The sequence below is a fragment of the Dermacentor silvarum genome, chromosome 10, assembly GCF_013339745.2.
Source record: "Dermacentor silvarum isolate Dsil-2018 chromosome 10, BIME_Dsil_1.4, whole genome shotgun sequence".
Lineage (NCBI taxonomy): Eukaryota > Metazoa > Arthropoda > Arachnida > Ixodida > Ixodidae > Dermacentor > Dermacentor silvarum.
In genome coordinates this window covers 137,878,018-137,905,677 of record NC_051163.1, presented here as the reverse complement: position 1 = coordinate 137,905,677, position 27,660 = coordinate 137,878,018, and the positions used below count along the sequence as shown (strand labels likewise).

The window sequence follows — 27,660 nt, the reverse complement described above, 5'->3', positions numbered from 1 at the left end:
GGAAGGGAGGAGGGGGGGGGGGGCGTTCTACTCCGGGCCGCGGTATCTTGAAAGCCATCTGTGACGGGGACAGAGTCCGCCGTGCGCTGTGTTTTCGCGGATTAATTGGCGTTAATGCGAGAGGCAGCACGAAGATCAATTCGATCGCTGCTGCTACCGCGCATCCTAACTCCAGCATTTTGTCATCCAGTGAGATGTGTTCATGTTTGCTTGTGTGCGAGTGACACCATGCTTACTAATTTAGTTAGTATGGCTGTGTTTACAAGTTTATACGGCCGATAAAACTGCTACTCTTACTTCTTATAGCTGTCCACTAATTGTCTATCGCAATAGATGCTTCGCCTTTCGGGCGAAACTGCGACTTTTTTGTACAAATAGAAATACAATTTTTCTCAATATAGCATTGTCTTCTCACAAGTTTTATTTTTTATTTTTACTTAGTGTGGAATAAATTTAAAGGAAATATGCGCGGCAACAACACACGATGTTTTTGATTGCTACTGTAGAAACAATTTAGCAGATATTGTTATTGCAGAAGGAAATGCCCGAAAATTTAGAATGCATTGTTATAACAAAGCAGTCATTATTCATAAATGATAATTGTGGTAGTAGGCTAAACAGACATTGTTCAAACCATTTTACAGCAAAGCTGTATACGTCTACCAGCCAAGGAAACATTCGTGTCGTTGGCGTAAGCAAAAAACGCCAGGCTAAAAATTGAATAGAAACAGCATATCTCCTTTGAAATCAGGCATACAGCACACAGCTCAGCACTCGTTTTCAAAATAAAAACCATAAAATAAGCATCAAAACCACATGATGGATGATAAGGCTCGTGTGAACAATGGGAACACCTTCTGACGCGTTCGGGTAAAGATTACGTTTGCAGCTGCTTCGAAAGTGGTTGACGTCATTCAAAACCCTGGTGTGAAGTGCAAACCGTATAATTATGCTGATGACGTCTGCGAATAATGCGAAGCACGTTCCTTCTCCCGCGTGTGTTTCCCGGTAAAGATTGCGGTTGCGTAAGCTACTCCGAGTGGAAAAGTACCCAACAGCATAGAAACGCGTAATGACGTCAACACGGTCTAGCAACTCATTCAGTTCATTCCAGGCTACCATGGGTAGACCACGGAAAGTAATGAGGCCAGAAGAACAGCGTGGATATAATGTCGTTGTGAAATAATAAAAGGTGTGGTTAAGTACATTTCACGTGTCTCTGGTTAAACTCCTTGTAGAGCTACGTGTGTGAATTCAAGTGACGTCACAATGGGTAACCGTTGTGGGTGTCGTTTACAGCTTCCCTGCCCGACCACCTTCACAGCGTGAATTGGAGCCACAGTTTTTTTGTATGGAAGCTAGCGTTGTTCTTGAAGCCAAATTGTAACCAAGCTGACGTGGTAAAAAAATTTCTTGCTGTCCCGTAATCGAGAGTACATGTAAACATGAAATGGCTACCATACGGCGCCTTTTGCTGCCTGTGGTGCCACCACCTTCAACCGTGTTTCTTCTTGCAGCAGTCTAACGCGCTCAGCGTCTGTCGCCACTTTTTCTTCTTGTCGCACCGAAGTGGTCGCCTGCAAATGTACGGCCTTCGGTACCCTGTATCTGCCTTCTGAACGTCGCTGTTCTAAAATCACAAATAAAACGTCAGCGTACTAGAAGTCACAGCTTGAGCGACATTTGAGAAGAAACATTAGGAAGAACTCGGAAGCAATATTCTTTAAATGCGAACCATTTCTTGCCGGCGGCTCTATCGTGCCGCGTCCCACACCCCCACCGCACATGCGCGTCCCCTCCCCCTCTCTCTCCTCTCCTACGCTCCACCCCTTTTCTCCACCCCCTTTCTCCGGGAATCCTGTATGGAGCGACGCCCGCGTCCCTTGGCGCTGAGCCGTGCTCCCTCAAGGGCTGCAGAACATAGCGCCAACCTTTCCCTTTCCACACGAACCACTTACTACTACGCGTCCCACACCTCCACAGCGCATGCGCGTCCCCTCCCCCTCTCTCTCCTCTCCTACGCTCCCCCTTTCTCTCCTCCAGGAAACCGGAGCGGCGCGCTCGACAGCGGGTGCGACAGCTGCCTACTCCGCTGGGGGCGCCACGGTAGTTGCGCGGTATGAAAATGACGGAGCGCGCGCGCCTCATTCTCTTTCCTGTGCAGCGCCGCGATGAGCACTCGGCCGCGAAACCATCTCCCGCTCAAGCTGCATACTCCGCTGGGGGCGCCATGGTAGTTCCGAGGTATGAAAATGACAGAGCGCGCGCGCCGTATTCTCTCTTCTGTGCAGCGCGGCGATGAGCGCTCGGGCCGCTGCCGCAAAACCATCTCCCGCTCAAGCTAACCATCTCCCCGCTGCTTCGCATCCACACATGGTTCCCTTTAGCGGGAGATGGAGTAACTTTTTCTAACTTGTTGGGAGAGTAACTAGCGTATGTAATACGGTCCTGTACAAAGGCTTCGTGGCCAGAGACCGCATTTTCTCTACTTTTGACTGGTTGCCCGGATGATCTCGTTTTCTTCTCGCAACTTGCCGGCATGTTCTCGTTTTGCGTGTCCGGATGACCTCGTTTGAGTGCCCGGATCTTCTCGTTTGAGTATAAGGATAACGGCTCTAGACTTTGTTTCAAGGTCAATTGAAGGTCGCCGACTACTGGAGCTACAAGTATTTCATGCTTAAAATAATCGTTAAACAAGAAATAGTTCTTGTTTTTAGCGCTATAGCGTTAAGGGCCTTATGTCGCTGAAAATTCAGCGTCGGCGATAGCGTCCGCAGCTAGAAAATCATCCCGAGCCACCCAACCCCGCAGGTCCTCAGCGTGGCGCAGAGTTCGTAGTGAACTAATTGAATTTCTTTAAGTAAAATCCGTCAGAAAAATCGTAAATACGATTTAACCACAACATACAGACAAGATAGCATCGGATTGTAATTTGAATGTACGAGAAAACATAATTCTTTTACGAGGAAACTCAAAACTCAAACCTTTTTTCCAGCATTTCTACCATACTACAGCGGCGCGCCCGGGTAGATCACTTGCAAAACACCATCCAGATGGCGCTTGCCTCCTAATCTCCTACGTGCAACGCTGTTTTAGGGTGCTGGCAACACCAAAATTTCGACCGCTATTTAATACCAAATTTGGTGGGCATAGCCATTTTGATCCCGAGTCTTGCTAGAAGTCGCGGCGCATTCCTGCTTTTTTTTGTTGTCACGCTCTGATGTATCCATTCTGGCACGCGATCTATTAAATTTCTTTTAGTTTTGCACCAATGCGCACATGAAACTTGCATGTATTTTTAATACACTAGTTGTGCGTAAGCTGTTATGGGCTCATTCCAATAGCCGTTTCGGGTCGCGATGATGCCGCCGCCGGCGGCTGGCGTCGCGTAACCGCTATCGCCAGAAACGCGAAGAAAGTACCGGATTCCCACCGGGATCGAACCCCCGCCCGCTGCGTGGGAGCCGGATACCCTACCACTGAGCCACGCAAGCGCTTCCTATCGGGCCACCGAAAATACTCTAATTAAGGCAAACGCAGGGTGAGACGACTCGAACCTCCGCCAGTATGGTGGCGCCATCTAGGCAAGTTGCCTGCAAACGCAGCGTCCGCAGGCGCAGACGATCAACGTTACTAGACGATGATATACGATTCAGACAAGGCGCGTAATCAACGCGCTCTTGAGCGCCAAGCCTGAATGGATGAATGGATGGATGAGGCTGAACGCTTTATATCAGGCGGTGGCATACGCCACCTAGCGATGACTATTAACATATTTTGTAATTTTGTGGTGGGTGAAATTTCACCCCTGCCTTGATTTTAGCCACCAATCAGATAACCTCTGAGTGGTTATTTCTACCCTGCTCTACTCTACTCCGCCAGTATGGTGGCGCCGTCTAGTTAGCGTACCTGCAAACGCGGCGCGCCCGACATGTAAGTCGACGCCGGGCAAACATTTCAAATCGTTCTCGTCAAAACGAGGCGAACAGACTGCCGCGAAGACCCTGTTGTGCGTGGTGCCCAAATTGGAGCTACTCTTGAGCCGCTGCACAAGCTTACGCTGCGACTGTGCTGCGTGTTCCGCGCAGGCCTGTTACTTTTTTTTCTTTTTTTTAACATATCAAACTTATTTTCTATTGCACGTCGTGCGACACATATAAAACAATAATTTATAAGGCACGATGGCCTGCTCGTGGTAGTATCATCTCACGCCAAGAATGTGACCTACATTAAGCATTGTCGTTGCCTTCCACTGGTAAGGGTGTTTTTCGAAGGGTGCTGTAATAAAGACTGGGCTTACTTGCCTGTTTAGCTAAAACGTAGACGTGCCGTGTATTGCGCTCAGACACGCTGTATGTCTCTGGCTGCTGAGGCCAAAGTTTATTAAAAGAAGTTGATTAGTTTCACATCACCAATGGATGAGGGAAACGCTGTCTGTCGGCTGGTCTTTCGCCATTTTGGTCCCCACCTTTAAGCCACCTATTTAGCTCGCGGCGACAAGTACTCTTACAAAGGCTGTCACCATCCTAAAAGTGTAGGCTCTATAAATCAGGTTAGGGTGCCTCGATGTCAGCGCCGCCTCCCGCCGTACAAGGTGGTGACACCATTTGATTTGGCCGCTCCTCCTCGGAGCTGTTGAAGCGGCCGTACGTGCCAGTGCTTTTAGTGCAGCGCGGTCGTGTTGCCTGATGTTTCTTATTTCAACGATGCTGCGCACGTGTTCACTAAATTCACTTTTTGGGCTTACGACGTAAGACGAAAGGTGCTTGACAGTTTTATCGCTATAAATAGTCCGTCATGCCCGTTTGCTTCGCAGCTTTGTGTACCTACTCAACGAAAAAACGACACCCATGTCTTATATTTCCCCACGAACCTTCTTCATCAGAAGCTTCTTCATCTAAGCCACGATCTTTAAGTTTGTCTTCGTGTCAAATGGTCTTCAGGAAATTTTCTGATGCACTAGACGTTTGCCGTCTAATTCAGTTAATCAAGGTGATTAGAAGCCTCCTTAATCTCAATGTTTCATTTCCAACAATCCCATGCACTGAGCATCCAAATGTCATGAAAATGTTCTTGGGGAGTTTTGTCTTGCGGCTCAGCATTTATAATTGCACTTATTGTACGAGCCAGGTGAAATGACCGAAATGGAATCTGGAAGTAAAGTCGCTGCAGGTGTAAACTTGGACTGATCTATTTTGATGTTTGTAATAAGCATGTAAACTTGAGCTTTGCTTTGTCAATTCGCTCCAGTTTGTCTGCATGGCCGCCTGTGGTTTCAGGCAACTTGAACGTGCTGGTGAGCAGCCTTGAACTACATTTTGGTTAGTTTTCCGGAATTTTTAAGAATCACCCTAGGCCGATAGCATACTTCTTGTCTTGGATTGTCCGACGAGCCGGACAATAATAGCGTGAGAAATCAAAACACGTATTCAGAAATTAACAAACATTCGCTAACTTACTTCAAAATTATTCCCTTTACGGTACATATTGCAATTTACGAATTGTAGCCGGTGAGATTAAAATGAAACTTGAACTGAATCTGCAGGCTGACACCAGTTTCAAGATAGTTGCCAAAGTGTGGGACGAAATACATGGGCGTTCCAGTTACTTTGGTGCGTCAATGCATAAAAAGGCATTTTGTTAGAAAAGTGAGTGGAACAACAGTGCATTTCTGCAGCGAGTTTGATGGCGCACATCTCCAATCTGGTGTCACTCTGGAAATCCATTCCAAGTGGATATGCCTTGCAACCTCACCACCTACAATTCGTGAATCGCAATATGTACCGTCAAGTAATTAAGACGTGAGTGACTTTTTAATGATTTGAATATGTGTTTTGATTTCTCGTGCAAGTAATGTGCGCCTATCTGAGTAATCCTTCTCAATGACTAGAATTATGTTATCTGTAGCAGGCGAATTTTTAAAATTCCGTAAAACTTAAAATTGATCACCCCGTATATTTTGGCAATAAACCTCAATTTCTAATTTCTTTTAGTGAAATGTGTCGCTGTTTCCCTTTCTCAAATTGCTGTGCTCCTCATGGGTCGTTGCATAACTGAACTGAGGGAAAGTTGTTTTTCCGGAAAATATTTAGGCACTATATTTATATGCTTTTGCTTTTCACTTAATAAAAAGAATAAATTGAGTGGTTTTATGAGCCAAAACCACGATCTCATTATTAGGCGTAGTGAGTGACTTCGAAATAACTTGGGTTCTTTAACGTGCACCTAAATCTAAGTAAACGAGTGTTTTTTGCATTTCGCCCTGTTTGAAGTTCGGCAGCCACGGCCGTAGTCGAAACCGCGACCTCGAGCTTGCATTTTGATGTTCGCATAGTGTCTCTGCTAATGTAAGACTGTTTCCGACCCCGTGTTCTTTATCATTCTTAACCTTTCACGCGCACGATTTGTATTTTGATGAATAAAGTACCTTCAGATATAATGTTGCCGTATTTATTCACCTTGTTTTGTCCTCTATATTTTCACGGCATGACGCAGCTAAAGCATTACGGTCAAAAGTTGCCTCAGTCATTTAACAGCGAAGCTGTTAAGCCAGCCGTAAAACGTGCGCGTTTCCATGGCAATCAGCGACGTAAGCCACGCTGTAGCCATGGCAATCAGCGACGTCGCAGCCACCTGCCACTGCGTTGCCTAGCAACCACCTCGCGGAGCGTCGCGCGCTAAGCTCGGGAGAGAGAAAGAGAAAATGAGAGCGAGAGAGAGTGCGCGCGTCGCGTGCTATGCTCGGGAGAGAGACAGAGAAAATGAGAGCGAGAGAGAGAGAGAGAAACAAATTGTAGCAGTACCAACGAGGCAACGCGCAGGGGTGCTGCCGACGCCAACCGCGCTTCTCAGTTTCCCCGCATTATCGCCGAACGCTCCCGGTGTCCGTCACTGCAGTTTTCCGTGTCCCCAAACATTAAAAAAAAAAATCAAAAATAAAATGGGGAAGCCCCCACCCCCCGAGAGGTACAGCAGGCGTGAGTGCCAGCTGCGCATGCGCCGTGACGTCATCCCGGCGTTTCGTCTGCTGCGCGCCGCCCGTACACTGTGCATAGCTTTCGCCCCACTTCCCCAACGTGTACTCGGACTGCAAGTGCTTCGCGAGGCGTTCCCCGATACCACGGACCACAAGAAAAAGATTATACACTTCGTATAGCCATCACCAGCTAGGAACCGATCAGCTCCGCTGTGTCTTTAGCCTTGCGCCACTAGTGCGAGCTACCCCGATTTTTTTGAAGAACAACCTTTAAGACGTTTAGCACACACCATATGCCTCCACTTTGTGTTTGAAACAAATTTGTTAGCGTAAGCGAAAGCGCGTCAAAAACAACTAGTCTGCTGGGCTCGAAACTTACTCTAGGATTGCTTTACTGCTTAACGTTCAACCTCCGTTTCTATGTGTTAACGTGGTCGTAACCTCCGTGTTACGACCACGAGGTGGGCTCCACGTGAGCGAAGTGACCCGCGTTGAACTAAGTCGTGCAATTGCGGCGGCGGCCCAAATCCCCGCAAATGAAGCAAGTGAAGACGTCGTGTGCCTCAACCTCCAGCAGAATATGGTCGTGGTGAGCACCTCCAAGAGAGAGCACGCCGATCGATACGCTGCCGTACGAAAGATCAACATACGTGGCCCGGCGCACGAAGTAAGTACCTACGAAGCGGCCCCCCACGGCACGGTGAAGGGCGTCATAAGGGGCATCCCGCTCGAGGATACGGCCCAGCAGATCCAGGACAATGTTGTGCGCAAGCATAACCCAACGGCCCTACAGGCAAACCGAATCGGTAAGACCGGATCAGTCATCATTGCTTTCGAAGGGCACAAAGTACCCAATTACGTTAAGTACGGCAACCTGCTCACGGAGTGCACGTTGCACAGAAAACAAATCGACGTATGCTATGCGTGCGGTAAAGTTGGCCACAGAATGGACGTGTGCCCGGATCCTTCGAACACGATCTGCCGAGGGTGCGGAATCGCCAACCCCGCCGAAGACTACGGATGTGTCCCGAAGTTTGGCCTGTGCGGAGGCAATCACCTGACCGCGGACAAGGCCTGCAAAGCCCGCTTCAATATGCCCTACGTCGTCCGCCGGCGGCGCTGGGCACGGCGCCGAGCGGAGGAAGAAGACGCCGGGAGAATGAACCAAGACAAGAGAGGTTCCGTAAAACTTTCTCCTGGGCGAGTTGGTTTATACTTGCAAAGGAAATGGTTATGCGCAAAAACAAACCAAAAAAAAAACACGGACACAGAAATAGACGGGGACGAGCGCAAAATTGCGCTCGTCCCCGTCTTTTCTGTGTCCGTGTTTTTTGTTTTTGCGCATAACCATTTCCTTTGCAAGACAAGAGAGGTCCTGCGGGCGGACCCCGCCGTAGCGCCTCCAAACAATGGGGCCGGTCACAAACGCCGGTCCGTAGCAGCAACAACAGTGGCGACGGAAACAGCCGCCAGAGTCGCTCCCGATCAAAGACACCATCCGGGGGCGGCAACGGCGGCGGCAACCGTCGCTTGTGCTCCCGGGCCAGTTCGAGCTCCAGGGCCAATTCGAGGTCCCGGAGTGAGTCAACCGGACGCCGAGGGATCGCCGAGAAAGATGTGCGCTGGACCAACAGGTCTCCCGTCGCTCGAACCAGCGACACTGAATTCCCACCCCTCCCTCCCTCCCTCCCAACCCCTTAACTCACAAGCGAATCCGCAAAAGGAAAGCAGCGAAGTGACAGAGCTTAAGAGGATCACAGAGGGCGAAAACGTTCACATCCAATAGCAGAACGCCCAAATACGGGCTCTTATGAATAAGATTGAAACGCTGGCGAGTAACGGCAGCTCGGCAAATACAAGACCCCAAAACAACACAACGGCGGTAAACAACGCCGGAGGCTTGCGCAAGGTGCCGCGGAGGGAGCCTCCCTCGCCCCGCCTAGGGCGGACGGCGGGAGAGGCTGGGGCCACGCAACGTGCACCAAGTAATCAAGAGGCGATGGACGCCGATGAGAGCCCCGTGAGCGGAGATGAAGCGGCGACCGCAGAGACCGTGACCACGGCAACGAGACAGATCCCGCGAGAAGGAGAGCTGACGGCCATTTTGGCCGCAATTTCCCAAATTAACGAAACGCTAGGCAAAATGGACGCCCGACTCGAGGCTGTCGAGAGTCAGCTTGACACACCATCGGTGAAGCACAAGCGCCTAGCGCTAAAAGTAGCCTCAACATCGTTGAGGAACCGCTTCGCGTCCCTGAAAAGGGAGCGGGCCGAAAGAATCAAAGGCGCGATCACAAAAAGGCGCAATCGACTCGAGACGTCCGGAAAGGATGACGCAGAACCCAAGTAAGAAGCACAAGAAGAAGGCCGGGAGGAACACCACCGTAATTTACCAATGGAACTGCCGTGGGATTCGCAAGATGGCCCTCCTGAACGAGCGGGACGCAACCACCAGAAGAGGCAACAATGCCGCGAGGGACACTACGCCAGACCTATCGTAGTTATCGGGCACACTAGACGTCTCCTGGAGATGTGAAGTGGACCTGGGGTCAGACCACAGCGTGATCGGCATCACGATTCGAGGCTCCCGATATCGGGCTGTGCTGGGGACGGCGCAGATCACGGATTGGGACAAGATGAGAAAGTTTACCCAAGAACAAGAGGCGTCCGAGGAAGAATTGGGACAAGCTGAAAGAAAACAGATCTACACCGAATGGGCGAGGGACCAGACGAAGGCCGTCCCAAAATTTACCCAAGAAATCGCAACGACGTCGCAGACACCGTACGTGGACGCCAGACTGACCCACTTGTGGGCGGCCCGGCACTCACTAACACGGCGGTGGAAACGTCAGAGACACAATAGAAAGCTGGCCAAGCGCATAGCAGTCTTGAACAAACAGATCGCCGAGAACGCGGCCAAACTATGCCGGGAAAATTGGCTGAAGACCTGCGATGGCCTGCAGGGCAAGCTCTCGACGTGGAAGACGTGGTGTCTCTTGAGGCATCTCATCGACCCGCTGAGTAGCAAAACTGCGACGAATCGCAACATTACCAAAGTACTGAACACGTGCAAGGGAGACGGCCGCAGGCTCCTGGAAGACTTGAAGGCGAAGTACCTAAAGACAGAGAAGGGCCAGTACCCGGTGCCCGAGAGGTACGAAGGACCCGAAGAGCTGGACCGGCCGTTTACCATGACGGAACTGTGGACAGCGATAGATGAAAGTAACAAGAGAAGTACACCCGGCAGGGACGCCATAACTTACAAACTACTCGGCAACATGAGCGGTGCAGCGGCCCGCGGCCTCCTAGAGCACTTCAACGAAGCCTGGGAGGACTCGCAGTTGCCGAAGGGATGGAAGGACGCCGAGGTCCGCTTCATTCGAAAGCCCGGCAAGGCCCTCACGATAGACAACATGCGGCCAATCTCCCTCACGTCCTACGTGGGGAAGGTGATGCAGCGCATGGTCCTTCGCCGGCTGCAGAAGCACCTCGAAGAAACGGATGAGGTGCCGGAGACGATGTACGGCTTCAGGCAACATCTCAGCACCGAAGACGTGATGATCCCACTCCACGAACTGGTCGTCAAGCAAGCAACAAGGCACGCGCCGCGCGGGATACTCGCCCTCGATCTGAAGGGAGCGTTTGACAACGTGTCCCACGCGAGCGTGTTGCAAAATCTGAACAAGACCAGGTGTGGCCAAAAGACATTCGGCTACATAAAAGATTTTTTGTCAAACCGAACGGCTACCATCAGGATAGGCGAGGAGAAGTCGGACCCTGTCGAGCTTGGCGATAGGGGCACCCCTCAGGGACCCCTGCTCTTCAATCTGGCCCTCCTGCCCCTGCCCGATCTACTCAAGCAAATCGAAGGCGTGGACCACGCGTTCTACGCCGGCGACATTACGGTGTGGACGGCCCGAGCCGGGTCCGATGCCTGGATGGAGGAAGCCTTGCAGCGGGCGGCAACAACCGTGAACGAATACACCAAGTCGTGCGGACTGAGCTGCGCTCCCCAGAAATCGGAGCTGCTCATGATCCAACCGGGAAAACCAAAGGAGGAGCTGCCGCCGAACGTGATCATCACCATCGAAGGAACGGCCATCAAGCCAACACAGCAGATTAGGATTCTCGGCCTACTGCTTCAGAGCGACGGGAAGGCACACGCCGCCGTCACAAAGATCAAAACTACAACCGAACAGGTACTTAGTATGCTTCAGGAGGGTGTCTAACAGAAACCGAGGCCTTAAAGAGGACGATGCCATGCGCTTGGTACGCGCGTTCGTCGTGTCGCGGGTTACCTACTCCGCCCCGTATCTCCAGCTCACGAAGGCGAATAGGGACACTCTAAACACGATGCTTCGTAAGGCAACGAAACAAGCACTGGGCATGCCCATATACTCGTCCTCGCAAAGACTGCTAGACATGGGCGCCCACAACACGGTGGAGGAGTTCATCGAAGCCCAACTCTCTAATCAGAGAATCCGGCTCAGTCACACGGAACACGGACGAGCCGTCCTACGCAAGATTGGATGGCAGATCGAGCCAGTACCCATCAAGGCGGCCCTTCCGGAAGACTGGAAGACGACCATTCAAATTAATTCTCTTCCTCGGAACATTACGCCGGGCAAGGACGACGAGAGGCGCACCGCGCGGGCTAAAGCCATGGCCCGGGAACTGTAAGAGAACCCCAGAGTCCTCTACGTGGACGCCTCGCTTCGAAAACACAATGACCGAGCAGCGGTGGTGGTTACGTCAAAAGACAGACTGATCGTAAGCGCGTCCCTGAAGACAACAGACCCCGCAGTTGCCGAAGAAGCGGCCGTGGCCCTCGCACAGCCGAGCGTGGACACCGTGGTCACCGACTCAAAGACAGCCTACGTAAGCTTCCGCAGGGGGGTAATCTCCTCCGCGGATCGAGCCATTCTATCGAAGTGCAAGCCTCCGGGAAGAGCCATAGAGCTCGTGTTGGTCCCGGCTCACTCGCAGGTAGCAGGCAACACCATCGCCGACTACCATGCCCGAGAAATGTCAATCCGGGCAGAGCACGAGCCGGAAGAGCTACCGCACCCGGTTACCAGCTTTCGGGACATTACCCGGATGTACCGAGAGGAAAGGTGCAAACTGCCAGAACCGCACCCCAAACTCACAAGGCAACAACAGGCCATCCTGCGTCGAGCGCAGGCGGGATCGCTTGCACATCCCGTACTGATGAACCGCATGTACCCCTCGGAACATGATACGCTCTGTCCTTTTTGCAAAAGGGAAAATGGCACCCTGCCGCACATCTGGGCCGAGTGCACAGAACTCAAGACCCCCCCTCCTCCCCTTCCCATCCAACACCCCCAATCCCCAACCCCTTGAGCGATGGGAGACCTTGTTATCCAGCCCCGCCCTAGCGATTCAGCTCGCACTGACGGGCAGGGGCCAGGAGCTGCTGGGAACATATGGGTCCCGTAACTGAACCACCCCGTCTGGTGCCTGTGGGCACCACCAATATATTTTGGGCCCAATAAAAGTTTATTCATCATCCGTTTCTATGGTGAGACGTAAATATTGCAATGCACGTGATCGTACAAACTGCGAACTTTCTACAAACTTTTTACACTGTCAGTGAGCGTAGAACCAAAATTCCCGATGTCCGTCATAGCGCGCGCCTTTGCGTGTTCCGACGGCGGCGCAACCGGACGTGTCACCACCCTACGGTCGGGTGAAACTGGGACTTATAGCCTGCCTAATGCATTTCTGACACGCGCGCGCCTCGTGGCAACAGCAAACAATTAATACAATAATAAGAAAAGGTTCTAGGGCCTTCACATTTTAATACCAAACGGCTTATATTGCTCCTGTAAAAATGGCTTCCAGCAATGCATTTGTGTTTAAAAGTGAAGCCGACTTTAAGGAGATCGGTGTAAGTTTGGTCTGTGTAAGCTGGCTTTCCTACATTGGGTGCTGCAGTGAAGCCTACTCATAAACAAAAATTACTCCATCTCCTGCTAAAGGGAACCATGTGTGGATGCGAAGCAGCGGGTAGATGGTTAGCTTGAGCGGGAGATGGTGTGGCGGCAGCGGCCCGAGCGCTCATCGCGGCGCTGCACAGGAGAGAGAATGAGGAGCGCGCGCTCCGTCATTTTCATACCGTGAAACCACCGTGGCGCCCCCAGCGGAGTATTAGCGCTGGCATCGAGGCACGTATACAGCGGTCGCACCTCCTGTCATGCGCTCCGCTGCGGATTCCTAGAGGAGAGAAAGGAGGAGCGTAGGAGAGGAGAGAGAGGGGGACGGGACGCGCATGCGCTGTGGGGGTGTGGGACGCCGCGGGACGGAGAGACGGACAAAACCCCCGCCATAAGCTGCTTCCCATCTAAAATGCGATGAGAACGGGGAACGACAACACTACCGCGTTCCACTCCTAAAGGCGAAGCTTAAGCGTCCTCCAATTTTTATTGCGATAGCAATTATATGGACACTCCAAAGCAGATTTCTGCCAGTCGGCGTCGCCGTCGTCGTCGCCGTCGCCGTCGCCGTGAGGTTCCGTATGACGTCAATGGAGATGAAATCGTCGCCGCGCGCCGAACGCTGTATGTGCCAGTGAAAGGGCGCGAGACACGCGCGCTTTCACGGGGAGTGAACGCACGGCGGAGAACAAACGCGCGTTCTGCGACGTGCTCCCTTAAGGGCTGCAGAAGTAGGCGTCTCTTTCCTCCTTTACAATCACCATATATATAGAGCAAACGCGCCTTCTTCCGACGCGCGAAAGGCCTTGGGCGGGGGCAGGGGGAGGGAAGGGAGGCGACGTTTAGCTGCGGCACCAAGTGCCTATTTATATCAGAGGCTCCGGCAACAGTCACCAACGCCGCACGCATTTTGTGCGAACGCGGGCAAAACGCCGAAGGCATCGACAACAGTTCTGCGTGTTGCCGGTGCTGCTGCATGTAGAAGTTTATACAGCTGATAAAGCTACTATCATTACTCCGTATAGCTCTCTACAAATTTGCTATCGCAATTGATGCTTCGCCTTTCAGGTGAAACTGCGACAACTTTTTTTATTGCGATAGCAATTATATGGACACTCAAAGCGGATTTCTGCCGTCGGCGTCGCCGTCGCCGTGAGGTTCCGTATGACGTCAATGGTGATGAAATCCTCGCCGCGCGCCGGATGCTGTATGTGCGAGTGAAAGGGTTCGAGGGACGCGCGCTTTCACGGGGAGCGAACGCACGGCGGAGAACAAACGCGCGTTCTGCGCCGTGCTCCCTGAAGGGCTGCAGAATTAAGCGTCTCTTGCCTCCTTTACAATCACTATATATATATATATATATATATATATATATATATATAGAGAGAGAGAGAGAGAGAGAGAGAGAAAGAGAGCAAACGCGACTTCTTCCGTCGCACGAGAGGCCGTGGGGGGACGGGAGGGGAAGCGACGTTTAGCTGCGGCACCAAATGCGCACTTATATAAGAACATCGCGAGGCGAGAAGGTGGTAAAGACTTTGTTTAATTCGAAAGCTTGCCCATAGGCACAATACCAAGCATATAAAAAAATACACCATCTGCCCGTAGGGGAACCCTGAGTAGTATGCGAAGCAGCCATTGGGTCGACTCAAGGTAGTTTTATCAGCTGTATAAACTTGGACATGCAGCAGCACCAGCAACGCGCAGAACTGTTGTCGACGCCGTCGGCGTTTTGCCCGCGTTCGCACCGAACGCGCGCGGCGTTGCTGACTGTTTCCGGTGCCTCTGGGGCGCCTACCGTCAAGCCTCTAACCTAAGCTGCTTCGCATTATCGCGCGCGGAGCCGCAGGTGTTGCCATTCGTTGCGCAATCCGGAGAGGAGAGGAGCGTCGGAGAGGAGAGGAGGAATGTCGAGAGGAGAGGAGATGAGACAAGGAGAGGAGGGGAGGAGGATGCGCATGCGCAGTAGGGGTGCTGACGCCGCACGGCGGATGGATGGATGGAGGGAGGGAGTGGCACAGCCCCTACCATAAGATGCTTCGCATCTAAAATACATGAACGGACTTGACTCATGCAAAAAAATGTAGAAGGGAACGATGATACGGTCCATGAATCCAACGTTCAAGGTCGGGTGGGCGGCTAGGCAGAAGGCCTGTTGCCCGTAGGTGGCGGAGACGGCTTAGGTGAAGTACTGGGCACGTTCATAATAGGTCTCAATGTCACACTTTGAATCGTAGTGTCACAAAATGGGCACGATGTATCATAGGGACCGTGGTACTGTTGTGCCCAGAGAGCGGTCACAGACGGGGTGAGTGTGACCCCGACACGCAGCCTCCGTTACATAACCTCCTCTCGGTGGGTTGACCCACCAGGGAGGTCTGACCCACACGGATGTATAAGAGCTCGTGTGGTACGTCGGAGGTTTTCTTTTTCCTGGAGCAGTTGTCGGCAGGCGTCTTCACGAAAATGCGGAAGTGGGTACGTTATGTTCTCAGGGTGGGTTGCCAAATCTGCTTCAAGTAGACCCGGCAGGGCTGCTCGAGGCACCCACTGAACGCGTACCACTAAATTCGTAGTGGCGGCAATACGGTGAATGCTATCCGAGAGAAGAGAGGACCGAGATACCCTACGTATGTCGTGGATGGCTTGAGTTGAGTCCGTGCGAATGATGAGCTGAGAATATCGAGCAGCTTGAACAAAAGGGAGCAACGCGACCAAGCCGTCCCGTATGGTGGCAAGCTAGGCAAGATAGACCGGCGGTGCAGGATTGGCAACATACGAGCACGTCTGGCCTGCCTCTGGTATCAATGGGCACACAAGAGCTGAGTGAATCGTGGTACCATTAACACTGGCGTCAGTGTATGCTACGAGAGTCGAATCGTCTTGATTATCATCGGTGCGACGAAGTCGGGAAACTTGAGCGTTCGCCTGGCAAGGAACCGGGCTATGCAGACGACCAAGAGGCTTATTGTCACTTAATCGTACCCAGGGAGCTACATCGGGTGTCGTAGAAGCTGGGTTGTCTATTTCATGTCCCATGTACCGGACAAGTGCAGCAGTCGAGCATAGCTTCGATGGCTTAAGAGCGCGCGCGCATCGACGCTGGTGTACCAGTTCGTCAAAAGTGTTGAGCTGGAACTCTTCCTGTAACGTTGGCAGCGGAGTTAGACGTGCCAATCCCGTTATGGCACGCATTGCTTCATGATTAATGGCCTCAAGGCGAGCCCATTCTGTTTTCGTGAAGTGTTGAAACTGGGCTTCGTAGACGAGTCGTGCTTGCAGTACGGAACGGACAAGAAGGCGAACCATGTCGGTGCGCGCTCCGCCAGATTTCTTCGCAATCCGATGTATCAACTGTATCGTTTCTGCGGTTTGTTGCTTTGCTTTCTTGACCCATGGTCCCGCAGATCCGGAGGCATACATTTCAAGGCCGAGTACACGGACAGTTGAAGCCTCGTGTAGTGGCTGCTGATCCAGATTTAACAGAAGAGGCCGGAGTACCAGTAGACGGCACCCATACTTGTTCGCTACTGACATGTACGTTGTCTTGTCCTTGGAAATTTCAAGCCCTATGTGAGCACACCAGTTGTGTGTTACGTTCAGGGCCTCTTGAAGCGCCTGTTCTTGGCGGCAGATTTCAGGACGAACTGACCAAACGGTGATGTCATCTGCATACATTACGTATTGTGCGTTACGTATCGTCACTAGCTTCCAAGCTAGAGGAAGGAGGGAGATGTTGAAAAGGACTGGTGCAAGCACAGATCCCTGTGGGACATCCCGATGTGCGACAAACTGACCTGCTGCATGGCCGGCCAGGCGAATGGTGAAGGTGCGAGCGTGCAGGAATGCTTGGAGGAATGAGCAGACACGGCTAGGGAACTGAAGCTAATGGAGAATTCGAACAATTGCTTCGTGACTCACATAGTCATACGCTTTGCGGATGTCCATTGCCAGAATAGTAAGAATTCTTCGGGAGCGGCCTCCGATGAGAACCATAGAAGAAAGGTACTCACGGCCATTCTCGGTGCCCAGATGAGGACGGAACCCAATTTGGCCAGGATGATACCAGGAATATCGCTCGAGCCACCATGTAATACGCGTCGCGAGCATACGCTCCATCAGCTTGCCTAACGTTGAGGTTAGCGCTATTGGGTGCATATAGGCGATATTGTCCGGGGGCTTTCCGGGTTTGGGAATAGGGACCATTTCTGCATGACGCCAAGAATCAGGAATGGCTCCTGTAGCCCAAACTTCGTTTATGGCACCTAACAGCACATGGAGAACCTTGCCTTTCGTGTTTTTATACAGTTCATACGGTATGCCATCCGGTCCTGGTGCCTTGCCTGGCGTTGACAGGTCTATTACCGCTAAAGATTCCGCCATAGTGAAGTCAACTTGTATACCCTCGATGTCGGCGAGCGTAGGCGGCGTGCCTGCGTCCGTGGGAAGGCTGTTTTGAACAACGAAAGGAGGCGGTGCTGTGTCCAAAGCAGAAAAAAAGGTGTGGTCGACCGTTTCGGCGAATACTGCTGGTGTCTGGCCAGATGCTAACAGCACGCAGGCTGCAGGTTCTGGAGGCCGCCGACCGCGTTCCATTACAAGGAAGGTGCGCCAAATAGAGGCATTGGACGACGAAGGGCCGAGGGCAGAGCACCAGTCTATCCAGCCGCCACGTTCTAAGCAGTGTTCATGGCGCCGAGCCACTGCAGTAAGGCATTGGGCCTCCAAACGGATGGAATTTGATGAAGGGTCACGTTCTGATGCAAGTTCTGCTTGGCGGCGCGACGCCCAGAGACGCAGAAGTAGCAAATCTGGAGTGGTTCGCGATTCATCCACCCACGAAGTACGGGTTGCTTCAACTAGTGCCGCACTAAGACAATGGGACGGGCCCTGCTTGAAGCTGGATACAGTGCTTTCCGATACCGCCCTATATCGATCTCAGTCCACCACTCGGCATAGCCGGCGAAGGCGGCCTGTTCCGCCCGAAGGTAAGCCAAGGTGAATCGGATGGTGGTCACTTCCCCAGCAGTCGGGTTCACATGACCACGAGACGGTCGTCCTTCCTATAGCCACCAAAACAGGTCCGGTGAGTGTGGCGGCGCGCGAGGGTGGTCCCGCCGACGAGTATAGCACTGACACATTATTAAGCGGCGTGAATTGGGCGCCCACAAATGTGTCCAGCACACGTACCACGCGCACTGGAAATGGCGTCACCCCATGTGGTGTGGGGCGCGTTAAAATCCCCTGCTACCATAATGGGGCAACCAGGATGTTTCTGTCGTAGCTGCGCCAACCAACCGAGACACAACCGAGCCGCACGACCACTATAGGGGCGTGCATAGTACGAAACGATGATAACGTCTGTGCGTTGGAGACGAACCAATACGGCCACGACTTCTTGCCATAAAGTGCACCACCGTGAAAGATCAACACGGGTCTGATAAAGGGTGGATCGTACATAAACGGCAGCCACTCCTGGAGCACGGCCGCTGGATAAAAAAAATGTGCGGCCTGCCGCTTGCATGGAAAACGGTGTGATCCGCCGCGGCGCCACACGTCGGGGGCTGTTGTCTGGCATCGGCATAGCAAATGCGTCAGGAACGCGCTTGGAACGCCGTCGCGCGTGCCAGCCGACGGCGCGTTCCGTCGCCGATGACTAGCGCCGTTCGGCCCAGCCAAGCGGCCGACAATGCAACTACGGCTGTCACATTCGCTCCCATTGCAACGCGCCCGACGCGGCAGGCCGCACCTTTTTTTATACACCGGCCGTGCCTTTTTTTTATTGCGATAGCAATTATATGGACACTCAAAAGCAGATTTCTGCCGTCGGCGTCGCCGTAGCCGTCGCCGTCGCCGTCGCCGTGAGGTTCCGTATGACGTCATTTCGAGAAGAAATCGTCGCCGATGATAAGTGGTTCCTTGAGGGAAAGGGAAAGGTTGGCGCTATCTTCTGCAGCCCTTGAGGGAGCACGGCTCAGCGCCAACGGGGAGGGGTAAGTGGGAGCGAAAGAAGGGATAGAGGGGAGTCGCCATGGCTGGGCGAAGCAAAACCGACAGGCATAGGCGGCACGTATCAGGCCGAGATGGAAGGCCTTGGTGTGCTGCAGAGTCTGCAGGGGTGTTGTGCCAGGCCGGTCAGGCCCGGGGTGGGGTGGGAGGCCGTGAGGCCTTCCCGCTTGTAGAAATGTCCTTAGAGGCATGCGGAGAGCCCTGACGAGTCAAGGAACTCCACGACGCCTCGAAGTGCAGAAAGGTGGTGTCGGCCGGGGAAGAGATCTTCCTCCTTGCCAGAGGGGAGGCCCAGGCGGCGGAACTCCTGCAGGAGTGGGCCCCGCTGCTGGAGGTACGCCGGGCAGGCCAGCAGGAGATGTTCGATCGTCTCCGGCTCCCCGCAGGAGCTGCAGGCCGGGGACGTCGCTCGTCCCAGTCGGTAGCTGCGTGCTGCCGTCCAGCTGCAGCCGATGCGGAGCCGGAGAAGGAGCGAGGTCTCCCTGCGAGCCAGGCCTCGCTGGGGGAGTGGTCGTGGGGGGCATCCCAGTGCCACCCGTTTGTCTGGGTGGTGGGTCGCCAGGTGTCGCCGCAGCCTCAGTCCTGTGAAGTCGCCCTCCGTCACGGCCCGACTGAGGGGCACAGTGGTGTGGTGGGCGTCCTTCGCCAGGGTGTCGGCTGCCTCGTTGCCCGGGATCCCTACGTGGGCGGGGATCCAGTGCAGGGACACCGGGTGGCCTGCGTCCTGCAGCGCTGTCAGCCGGGTAGACAGCAGTGCGACTCCAAGGCTGGCGCTTTCTGGCCTCTGCAGGCCGAGGAGGGCTGCCTTGGAGTCGCAGAGGATGGCCGCTGGTACCCCAGGAAGCTCCTCGGAGAGTAGGTCGACGGCCAGGTGGAGGCCTGCCACCTCCGCTGCAGTCGAGCTTGCGTGTCTGGGCAGTCGACACTGCCTGCTCTTCTGCAGGGCTAATCGTCGCCGCGCGCCGAACGCTGTATGTGCGAGTGAAAGGGCGCGAGGGGCGCGTCTTTCACGGGGAGTGAACGCACGGCGGAGAACAAACGCGCGTTCTGCGCCGTGCTCGCTTAAGGGCTGCAGAAGTAGGCGTCTCTTTTCTCCTTTACAATCACCGTATATGTAGAGCAAACGCACCTTCTTCCGACGCGCGAGAAGCCGTGGGGGAGGGGGAGGGAAGCGAGGCGACGTTTAGCTGCGGCACCAAGTGCCTATTTATATCACAGGCTCCGGCAACAGTCACCAACGCCGCACGCATTTTGAGCGAACGCGGGCAAAACGCCGATGGCGTCGACAACAGTTCTGCGTGTTGCCGATGCTGCTGCATGTCCAAGTTTAGACAGCTGATAAAGCTAATATCATTACTCCGTATAGCTCTCTACAAGTTTGCTATCGCAATTGATGCTTCGCCTTTCAGGTGAAACTGCGACCACTTTTTTTTTATACAGCGGCCGTGGTTTCTTGAAGCAGTAGAGCCCAAACACGCAGTTTTCCATATCTGAGACGCTGGCGCAGCTCTCCGACCTTCCCGGCGATGCCGCGGCAGTTACACTGTAAAATGCCTTCTGGCGCACTTGAAGACATAGCAGCCATCACAGGTTGAGGTTGGCCACTAGAACCGAGGTGAGATGCTGGAGCTGTTGCGCAACGAAGCGCTTAAGTTCTTGGGGTGAAAGAGACTGTGACATAGATGCTGGGTTAACCACATGGGCAGGAATGGACGTCGACGTCGATTGTGATGCCCGCGCTCCGTCATGACGACGCTGGAGCAGTGTACGGCGTTCCCTGAGACGCTGGATTTCCTTTTCGAGAGTGGCGAGGCGAGCGTCGATCTGGAATTCTTCATTCGCCAAGGGAGGCGGCGTGTCTGCTATCGATTGTGATGCCCGTTGCCGTTGTGGTCGCGAAATGGACGCCCTAACGGCTGCGCTATATGTAGGTTTGGCCGCATCACTTGTCGCTGTACTTGCTGTTGTCACCTGGCTACCGTCTTCTTCCAGCGATGCTAGAACGGCGTAACGGTTGTACACAGGGACTTGTTTCATCGATGGACCTTGAGGGGTGCTTGGTTGCTGCCGAGAGTGGCGTTGTCGAGCTTTCTTAGTAGCTTTCAACTTCGTAGGGCATGTCGGGGAAGTGATGTCACGATCATTTGTTTGGCATAGGCCGCATCGAAAGGATGCTGATGGGTCAGGCTCAATGTTGTCGTCCTTAGGTGGAAAGGGGCACGATGACTTCATGTGTCCCTGTTTACAGCAGGAGTAGCGGTACACAACGGATGGTTTGAATGGGCGCGGGCGCAATACGCAGCCGTAGTACAGGATACGTTCAGGTGGGGAATTAGGACCCTGAAGTGTGATTAGGCACGTACGACCGCTACCTAAGTAGCGAGCCGCGACGAACTTGTGCGTAGGACGTGATAGTTCCTGCAGGAGTTTTTCAGGTTCTTCGTCATAGTCAACGCCATTGGCCACATAGCGCCTTAAATCAGTACCACTGGCGAGCTACGTACGCCTGGACTGGAAGGACACATTCTTCTGAGACTTGGATCTGTTGCAGTTATTGGAGCTTATAAACTAGTGTCACAGCAGGCACCTATACTGAGACGGTATTGGTAGGTTTGTGTAGGGCGAAACCTTGAAATCTGGATTTCTCGAGGCAGGCATCCAGAGCCGCTGGAATGGTACGGTTGGGCAGAGTGGACATGTCGTATCTAGCACGAGGATTGATAACCACTTTCTACCACGATGTCATTGGTGACACCGGAACCGTATGTGTCGGTGGAGGGGGTAGGCCTTGCGATGAGCGAAACCCTTTTGGCGCCGCTGGAGCTGCATTTACATCCGCTGGAAGGCTACTAGGTTCCGTCCCTCTTTTGGCCGAGGTGTGCGCCGTGACTGCAGGGCTGATGTGCTCCGTGCTGGTGGTATCCATCCTCAGGTTACTTTCTTCGCACTTTGCACTCGTCCCCAAGATGGAGACGCTCCTGGCAAGAATGGCAGTTGCATCGGTAACGTTCCGGACCTTTGACACAGCGGACGACAGCTTCGATGCTCCGCGCCGAGGCGGCGAGTGCCGCGGGGGCACTCGCACGCGCAAGGCCTCACTACAACTCGGGCTGGACGCCGCAGCAGGAGGGTGAAGATGCCGACGGGCTTTCTAAATAGGCGCCAGTAGTGATTATGACAGCCAAAGCGGTCCACAAAAACGGCGTTCCAGTGGCAGGGAAAATCCAACAAACGGGGCGAAAATCCGGCTAGATAGATAAGTAAAGAACTTTATTGAGGTCCTGAAGGACTCCGTCCCCGTTTTATAGGGGGAGGATCGCGGGCCGCTCCCACGTAGGGACGGGGAGGCCTAACCTCACCGCCGCGTCGTGGGCCTTCTGAACAGCCTGGAGTTGCGCGCGGCGTTGGTGACTGTTGCCAGGGCCTCTGGGGGCGGCTCGGAGGTTCTCTACGAGATCAGCAGCGTCGGAAACTCGTCTAGCAGCGTCGGAAGTCTTTACCAGGGAGAACGCCGCCAGCGCTTGCTCTGATCGGACGTATTTTTCTGTAGCTCCGGATTTTCGCGCCTGAGCTAGCCCACTCCCAGGCACGAAAATCCGGAAAGTGCAAAGGTTTCTAGGTATAAATATTCACGTCGGCCACAACGCCCATCTGATGCAAAAGAACTTGGGGAAAACTTGTCTGAAAGTCATAAAAATAGTATGCTACTAACGTGCGCCGAGAATGAAGGAAAAAGGACGGCCAGCTCACTATATATCAGCGTCGCAAGCAGTTTTTGACAAGATATAGCTGTAAGAACGCTTGCCTACGTGCGTATTTTCTGCACTTTACTACGGTAACTAAGGGCGAATTAACCACAATAAACAAACTCGCGCTTTTCTCGTGTTTTCTTTTCTCTTTTTTTTTTTTTTTTTTTTTTTTTTGCAACGTGCGACGGGCAATCCGCTTTGACGCTACAGTTGCTGCAAGCGCGCTCGCACTTTCACAGACTGTATTCGAGACACTACTATGGTGCTCTACAGCGTCATAAACAAGGCTATGGTCACCCAGTGGATCGTTGTTTCACCATCGCAGCAATTAAAACAGTCGGCGTCGCGCCCGCCGCGCAGACGGGAGACGCGGTGGCACTCTACGTCGGTGGCGCCCTCAGCGAAATGAGCGGCGGCAGTTTGCAACTCTGCCGACGGCGCCTCCCTATTGTTGTCTCGGCGTCTTGACAGGCACAGAGTTTATCGAGGAGGCTATGGTTCAGCATGCAGATTTTGTTTTATTCGCTGTAACTGTTGTGCCTACTGCCGAAAAAAAACAGCCCTATGTTGTTGCCAGCGTTGCGACGGATCTAATGCTCCAGATATAGCAACAAAAAGCAGCTGTTGAGCTAGTAATTTCATTTGGCCGCACCGTCAACAAGATCAAGGCTGGCGTATTCCAACAAGCCTATCGATGGCGCTTGACATTTAATAACCCGCTGTGCGGCATCTCTCTTTGTCTTTCTATGTAATTTGTGGTGCTTACTGTGATCATTACATTGTTTTCTATACCGTACAGTGCATATGTTATGCATTCTCGTTATGATTCTGTCCTAAGCACCATACGCAATGACCACAGATTGTTGAACCTGTCACACTCTCAAGTATCACGTGAGTCATGACTCGGTAGCACAGCGACATCTCATTATGCGTAATGCTTCATTATGGCACTTGACACGTTGGCACTAATAAACCACTCCATGTCGATCATTTCCGGAAACGCCTTTAAGATGCGCCGAACTACGGTACTATCTTTCTGAGACATCCTGGGGATTAACCGTATTCGACTATCACGAAAACGGGTGTGAAATTATTGAACGCCATAAGTCATGAACGGGTTCATCAGAGTGCACTCTGTGGCAGATCAGCGCAATATACGCCAACACCTCTACTGAACTGTCTCGACTCTCTCATCAAGCATTATCGATGATAACTTGGCGCACTGCGCGTGCTCGTCTGCGCTCTGTTGTGACCTCAACTTGGAGTGTGACGTTAGCGCTCATACCAACGTAGACTAAGTTCCTCCTGCTTGATTTCGAGTCATTCGGCTGTAACTTTTTTTTTTCTTTTTCATTCATTTTCTAGGCGCGCCCTCACAGAAAATCTACATAGCTCAAGAGTACATACGTTGCCGAAGCCCGCGAACGTGCTGTAGAATGCTTCCGCATCCTACACCGTTTCCTTCGCAACCCGCGCATATTCGCGGACTTGATGTCTCCGAACGCCTTGTCATGTAAGAAGCGTAGCCGCGACGGAGTGCTCCACGCTGCTTGCGCACACTGTATGAAACATACTCAGCGCACTATTTCACAAAGTTCATCGTCGAGGAAGCGCGCAGTGGTAATCGCATGCATTTATTATGCTTGCGTGATCCATTAGCAGTGATTGCAGCGATAATCCTTCCGTGCTCTCACAGAGCACGCCGGTACCTAAGCACAGGTGGCGCGCTGTTACCTTTTAATTAAGATTCGTGACGTGATTTATCCTCGTGCCCCTTTCTTGATCGGACAACTCACTCTTGATATAGGAGATCAGGGCAAGCTCCATCTCGCGTCTCCCATCAGCGGTGGCGGGCGTCGCCTTGAGGACCACGAACGCCCTGGGTGCCTCCCCGTATTCCGGGTGCGGAACACCAGCCACGGCCGCCTGCACCACTTCGGCGTGCTCCTGAAGCAGTTCTTCCAGTTCCGCGGGCGCCACCTGCTGGTCCATGCACTTGACCAAGTCCTTGATTCGGTCGAGCACGTAGAGTTCACCGCGCGCCGTGTAGTAACCCGTGTCCCCTGCAAGAAAAGCAAACGGCTGCGATCGTGTGCGTGCCGCGATTCCGGCATATATGGCCGAGCGCACTGTTTGATGTCGTCGCATGATGCTCGCCGTTGCTGAAACTGATTTGTGCTACAAACTTTGTCGCCGATCGTAGTTGAAATTGCGAGCTACTCTTCAACCTTCTTTCCTTGTTCTCGAAGGTGTAAACTTACGTAGTTTTTCAAGTGAAGATCAACTTAGTGATGAAGAAATGCAAACCCCTGCTTCATAATTCAATTATTGTGGGACATTTTGCACGACTTACTACGACGGCTTACATTTGCTGTTGATCCTTACTGACAGGCAGTCGTACCGTCAGTGTCAAAACGCCGCAAGACTATTTTATACACACTCACATTCCGGCAGTTGCACATTGGCGATCTTTGACAAAATCAATAGTTCAACTGGCAGGCGGAGCCGCTAAGACGGCGAAATAGCCCAGTCAAAGATGTTGTAGTGAGTGCTCAGAGAAACGCCAAACTTGCGATGGCGAAACACACACAAAAATAACGTCGTTTGGTAGGCTAATTGCTACATACTGGCTTGAGTCGAATATACCATAAAGGTGTCTCCAAGTATAGGCAGCTTCAAAAGAGATCTATTTTGATTTTTAATCTACTTGCGCTTATTTGACTCCAAAGTAATTTCCCACAGTTTGCATTCTTCATTAAATTTTTAATCATTAGCTCTGTATAACGTGAGATTATATTATGTTATATTATGTCTTGATGAGTCCTCTCTTTTATGTCAGTACTTGTTTGTTGTGTAAGTAACAACCTTAATCTTTGCTGTATTTGTGTTAACTTCACTTACTTAACTTACCTTCTTGCTGCATTTACGACAACCTTATTTCTTTTTTTCTTTTTGACTTTCCACAGGAGATCCCCCTACAACCCAGAACTTTGAAGCCTCATCCGGTATATTTTGTTGCCCTACATACTTCCATTAACGAATGAATAAATGTATCCTTGTCTCCTTCAAACTACAACAGTGCAACGAGCATGCACTTCAGCAACTCTCCCTACAGTACGACCACGAAAACACCATCACCGATGTGTCATCTGTCCGGTTTGGCCATGATAGCAGCAATTCGAGAGCTTTTCCGCAGCATTGAGCGCGAACAGCTGCCAAACCTTCACGCGACTGGTTCTCAGTCGACTGTGACTGCGCCTGATGGCATCATTTGTAACGAAATCATGCCCGTCACCCAAGCATTGGCACCACCGTGAGTTGAAGCCCCAGTCCTGACGTATGTCGAAGCGCTAAGGTAATTTACGGGGCGTAGCTCACCAGCTCTCTTCCAGCACCGCCACGTCCATTTCTGAACCGAGCTTATACTGAAACGCTGTACCGTCAATGCATATATCGCAGAATGGGCCCGCACGGGTTTCACCCTAACGCTGGTGGCCCAAGCAATGGTGAACACCCACGTGAGTATTAACCCTCCACAGGCGCCCTCTAGTAGGTTGAGGACGAAATGCTAAACAGAGCAGCTGCGGGTGCTGCCATCTGTTCAGACACGCAGGAGACAGGCCGTGCGGGATGGCTGACACCTCACAGATTACAAACCTCACGTATGGCGCAGTCGACGACGAGCCTCAGCAACTGCACATCTGCATCTTGGCATCTCCTCCTCTACAGCTTTCCTTTAGCCATTGCTTTGCACACGACGTCGAAGGTCAACCGGACACCCGTCTCGAAGCACATAATTAATACCTAACCCACCAGTAAAGTTTCTTCTTCCTCTTTCAAGTTGATCATGTCTCTTCAATCTGATAATCGACGTTGATGAAGCAGGAGGCAGGTTGGAGGTAACAAGCTTGGAGATCATCATCAGCAGCAGCGTATATTTAAGTCCACTGCAGGACGAGGGCCTCTCCCTGTGATCTCCAATTACCCCTGTCTTGCGCTAGCTGATTCCAACTTGCGCTAGCTGATTCCAACTTGCGCCTGCAAATTTCCTAACTTCATCACCCCACCTAGTTTTCTGCCGTCCTCGACTGCGCTTCCCTTCTCTTGGTATCGATTCTGTAACTCTAATGGTCCGCCGGTTATCCATCCTACGCCTCCTCACCTTCATTTTTTCCGCCAAACGTCAACTAGAATATCGGCTATCCCCGTTTGTTCTCTGATCCACACCGCTCTTTTCCTGTCTCTTAACGTTAGGCCTAACATTTTTCGTTCCATCGCTCCTTGTGCGGTCCTTAACTTGTTCTCACGCTTCTTTGTTAACCTCCAAGATTCGGCCCCATATGTTAGCACCGGTAAAAAAATTATGGGGTTTTTACGTGCCAAAACCACGATCTGAGGCACGCCTTAGTGGGGGACTCCGGAAAGTTCGACCACCTGGGGTTCTTTAACGTGCACATAAATGTAAGTACACGGGTGTTTTCGCAATTCGCCCCCGTCGAAATGCGGCCGCCGTAGCCGGGATTCGATCCGGCGACCTCGTAATCAGCCGCCCAACACCATAGCCACTGAGAAACCATGGCGGGTATTAGCACCGGTAGAATGCATTGATTGTACACTTTTCTTTTCAACAACAGTGGTAAGCTCCCAGTGGGGATTTGGCAATGCCTGCCGTATGCACTCCAACCCCATTTTATTCTTCTGTAAATTTCTTTCTTGTGATCAGGGTCTCCTGTGAGTAATTGACCTAGGTAAACTTGGATAAAATTGACCTAGATAAACTTAGAGATATATTAGAGCGAAAATATTTACACAGACAAATTCAAAGCTTCCAAAAAATTTATCATAAACACACAACTAAACAACGACTTACTCTTCTACTTTTCCTAAGTTAGGGCCCCGAACAACTGTCCCTATATACGATCAACGGAGTCTCACTGTTCGTCCACCAAGTGGCTGCGGCCAAGACTAGCGT

General features: G+C 52.3%; 1 protein-coding gene across 1 annotated transcript in view; it reads right to left on the bottom strand.

Annotated features, from left to right (window-relative positions):
- Window positions 1-27,660, bottom strand: part of LOC119430984 (luciferin 4-monooxygenase-like) — a 225,643-nt gene that overhangs the window by 14,400 nt on the left and 183,583 nt on the right. Inside the window, exon 10 of the mRNA XM_037698452.2 lies at window positions 24,485-24,751. Within this exon, the coding sequence (XP_037554380.1) occupies window positions 24,485-24,751 (267 nt within the window). The remainder of the gene's footprint in view (window positions 1-24,484; window positions 24,752-27,660) is intronic.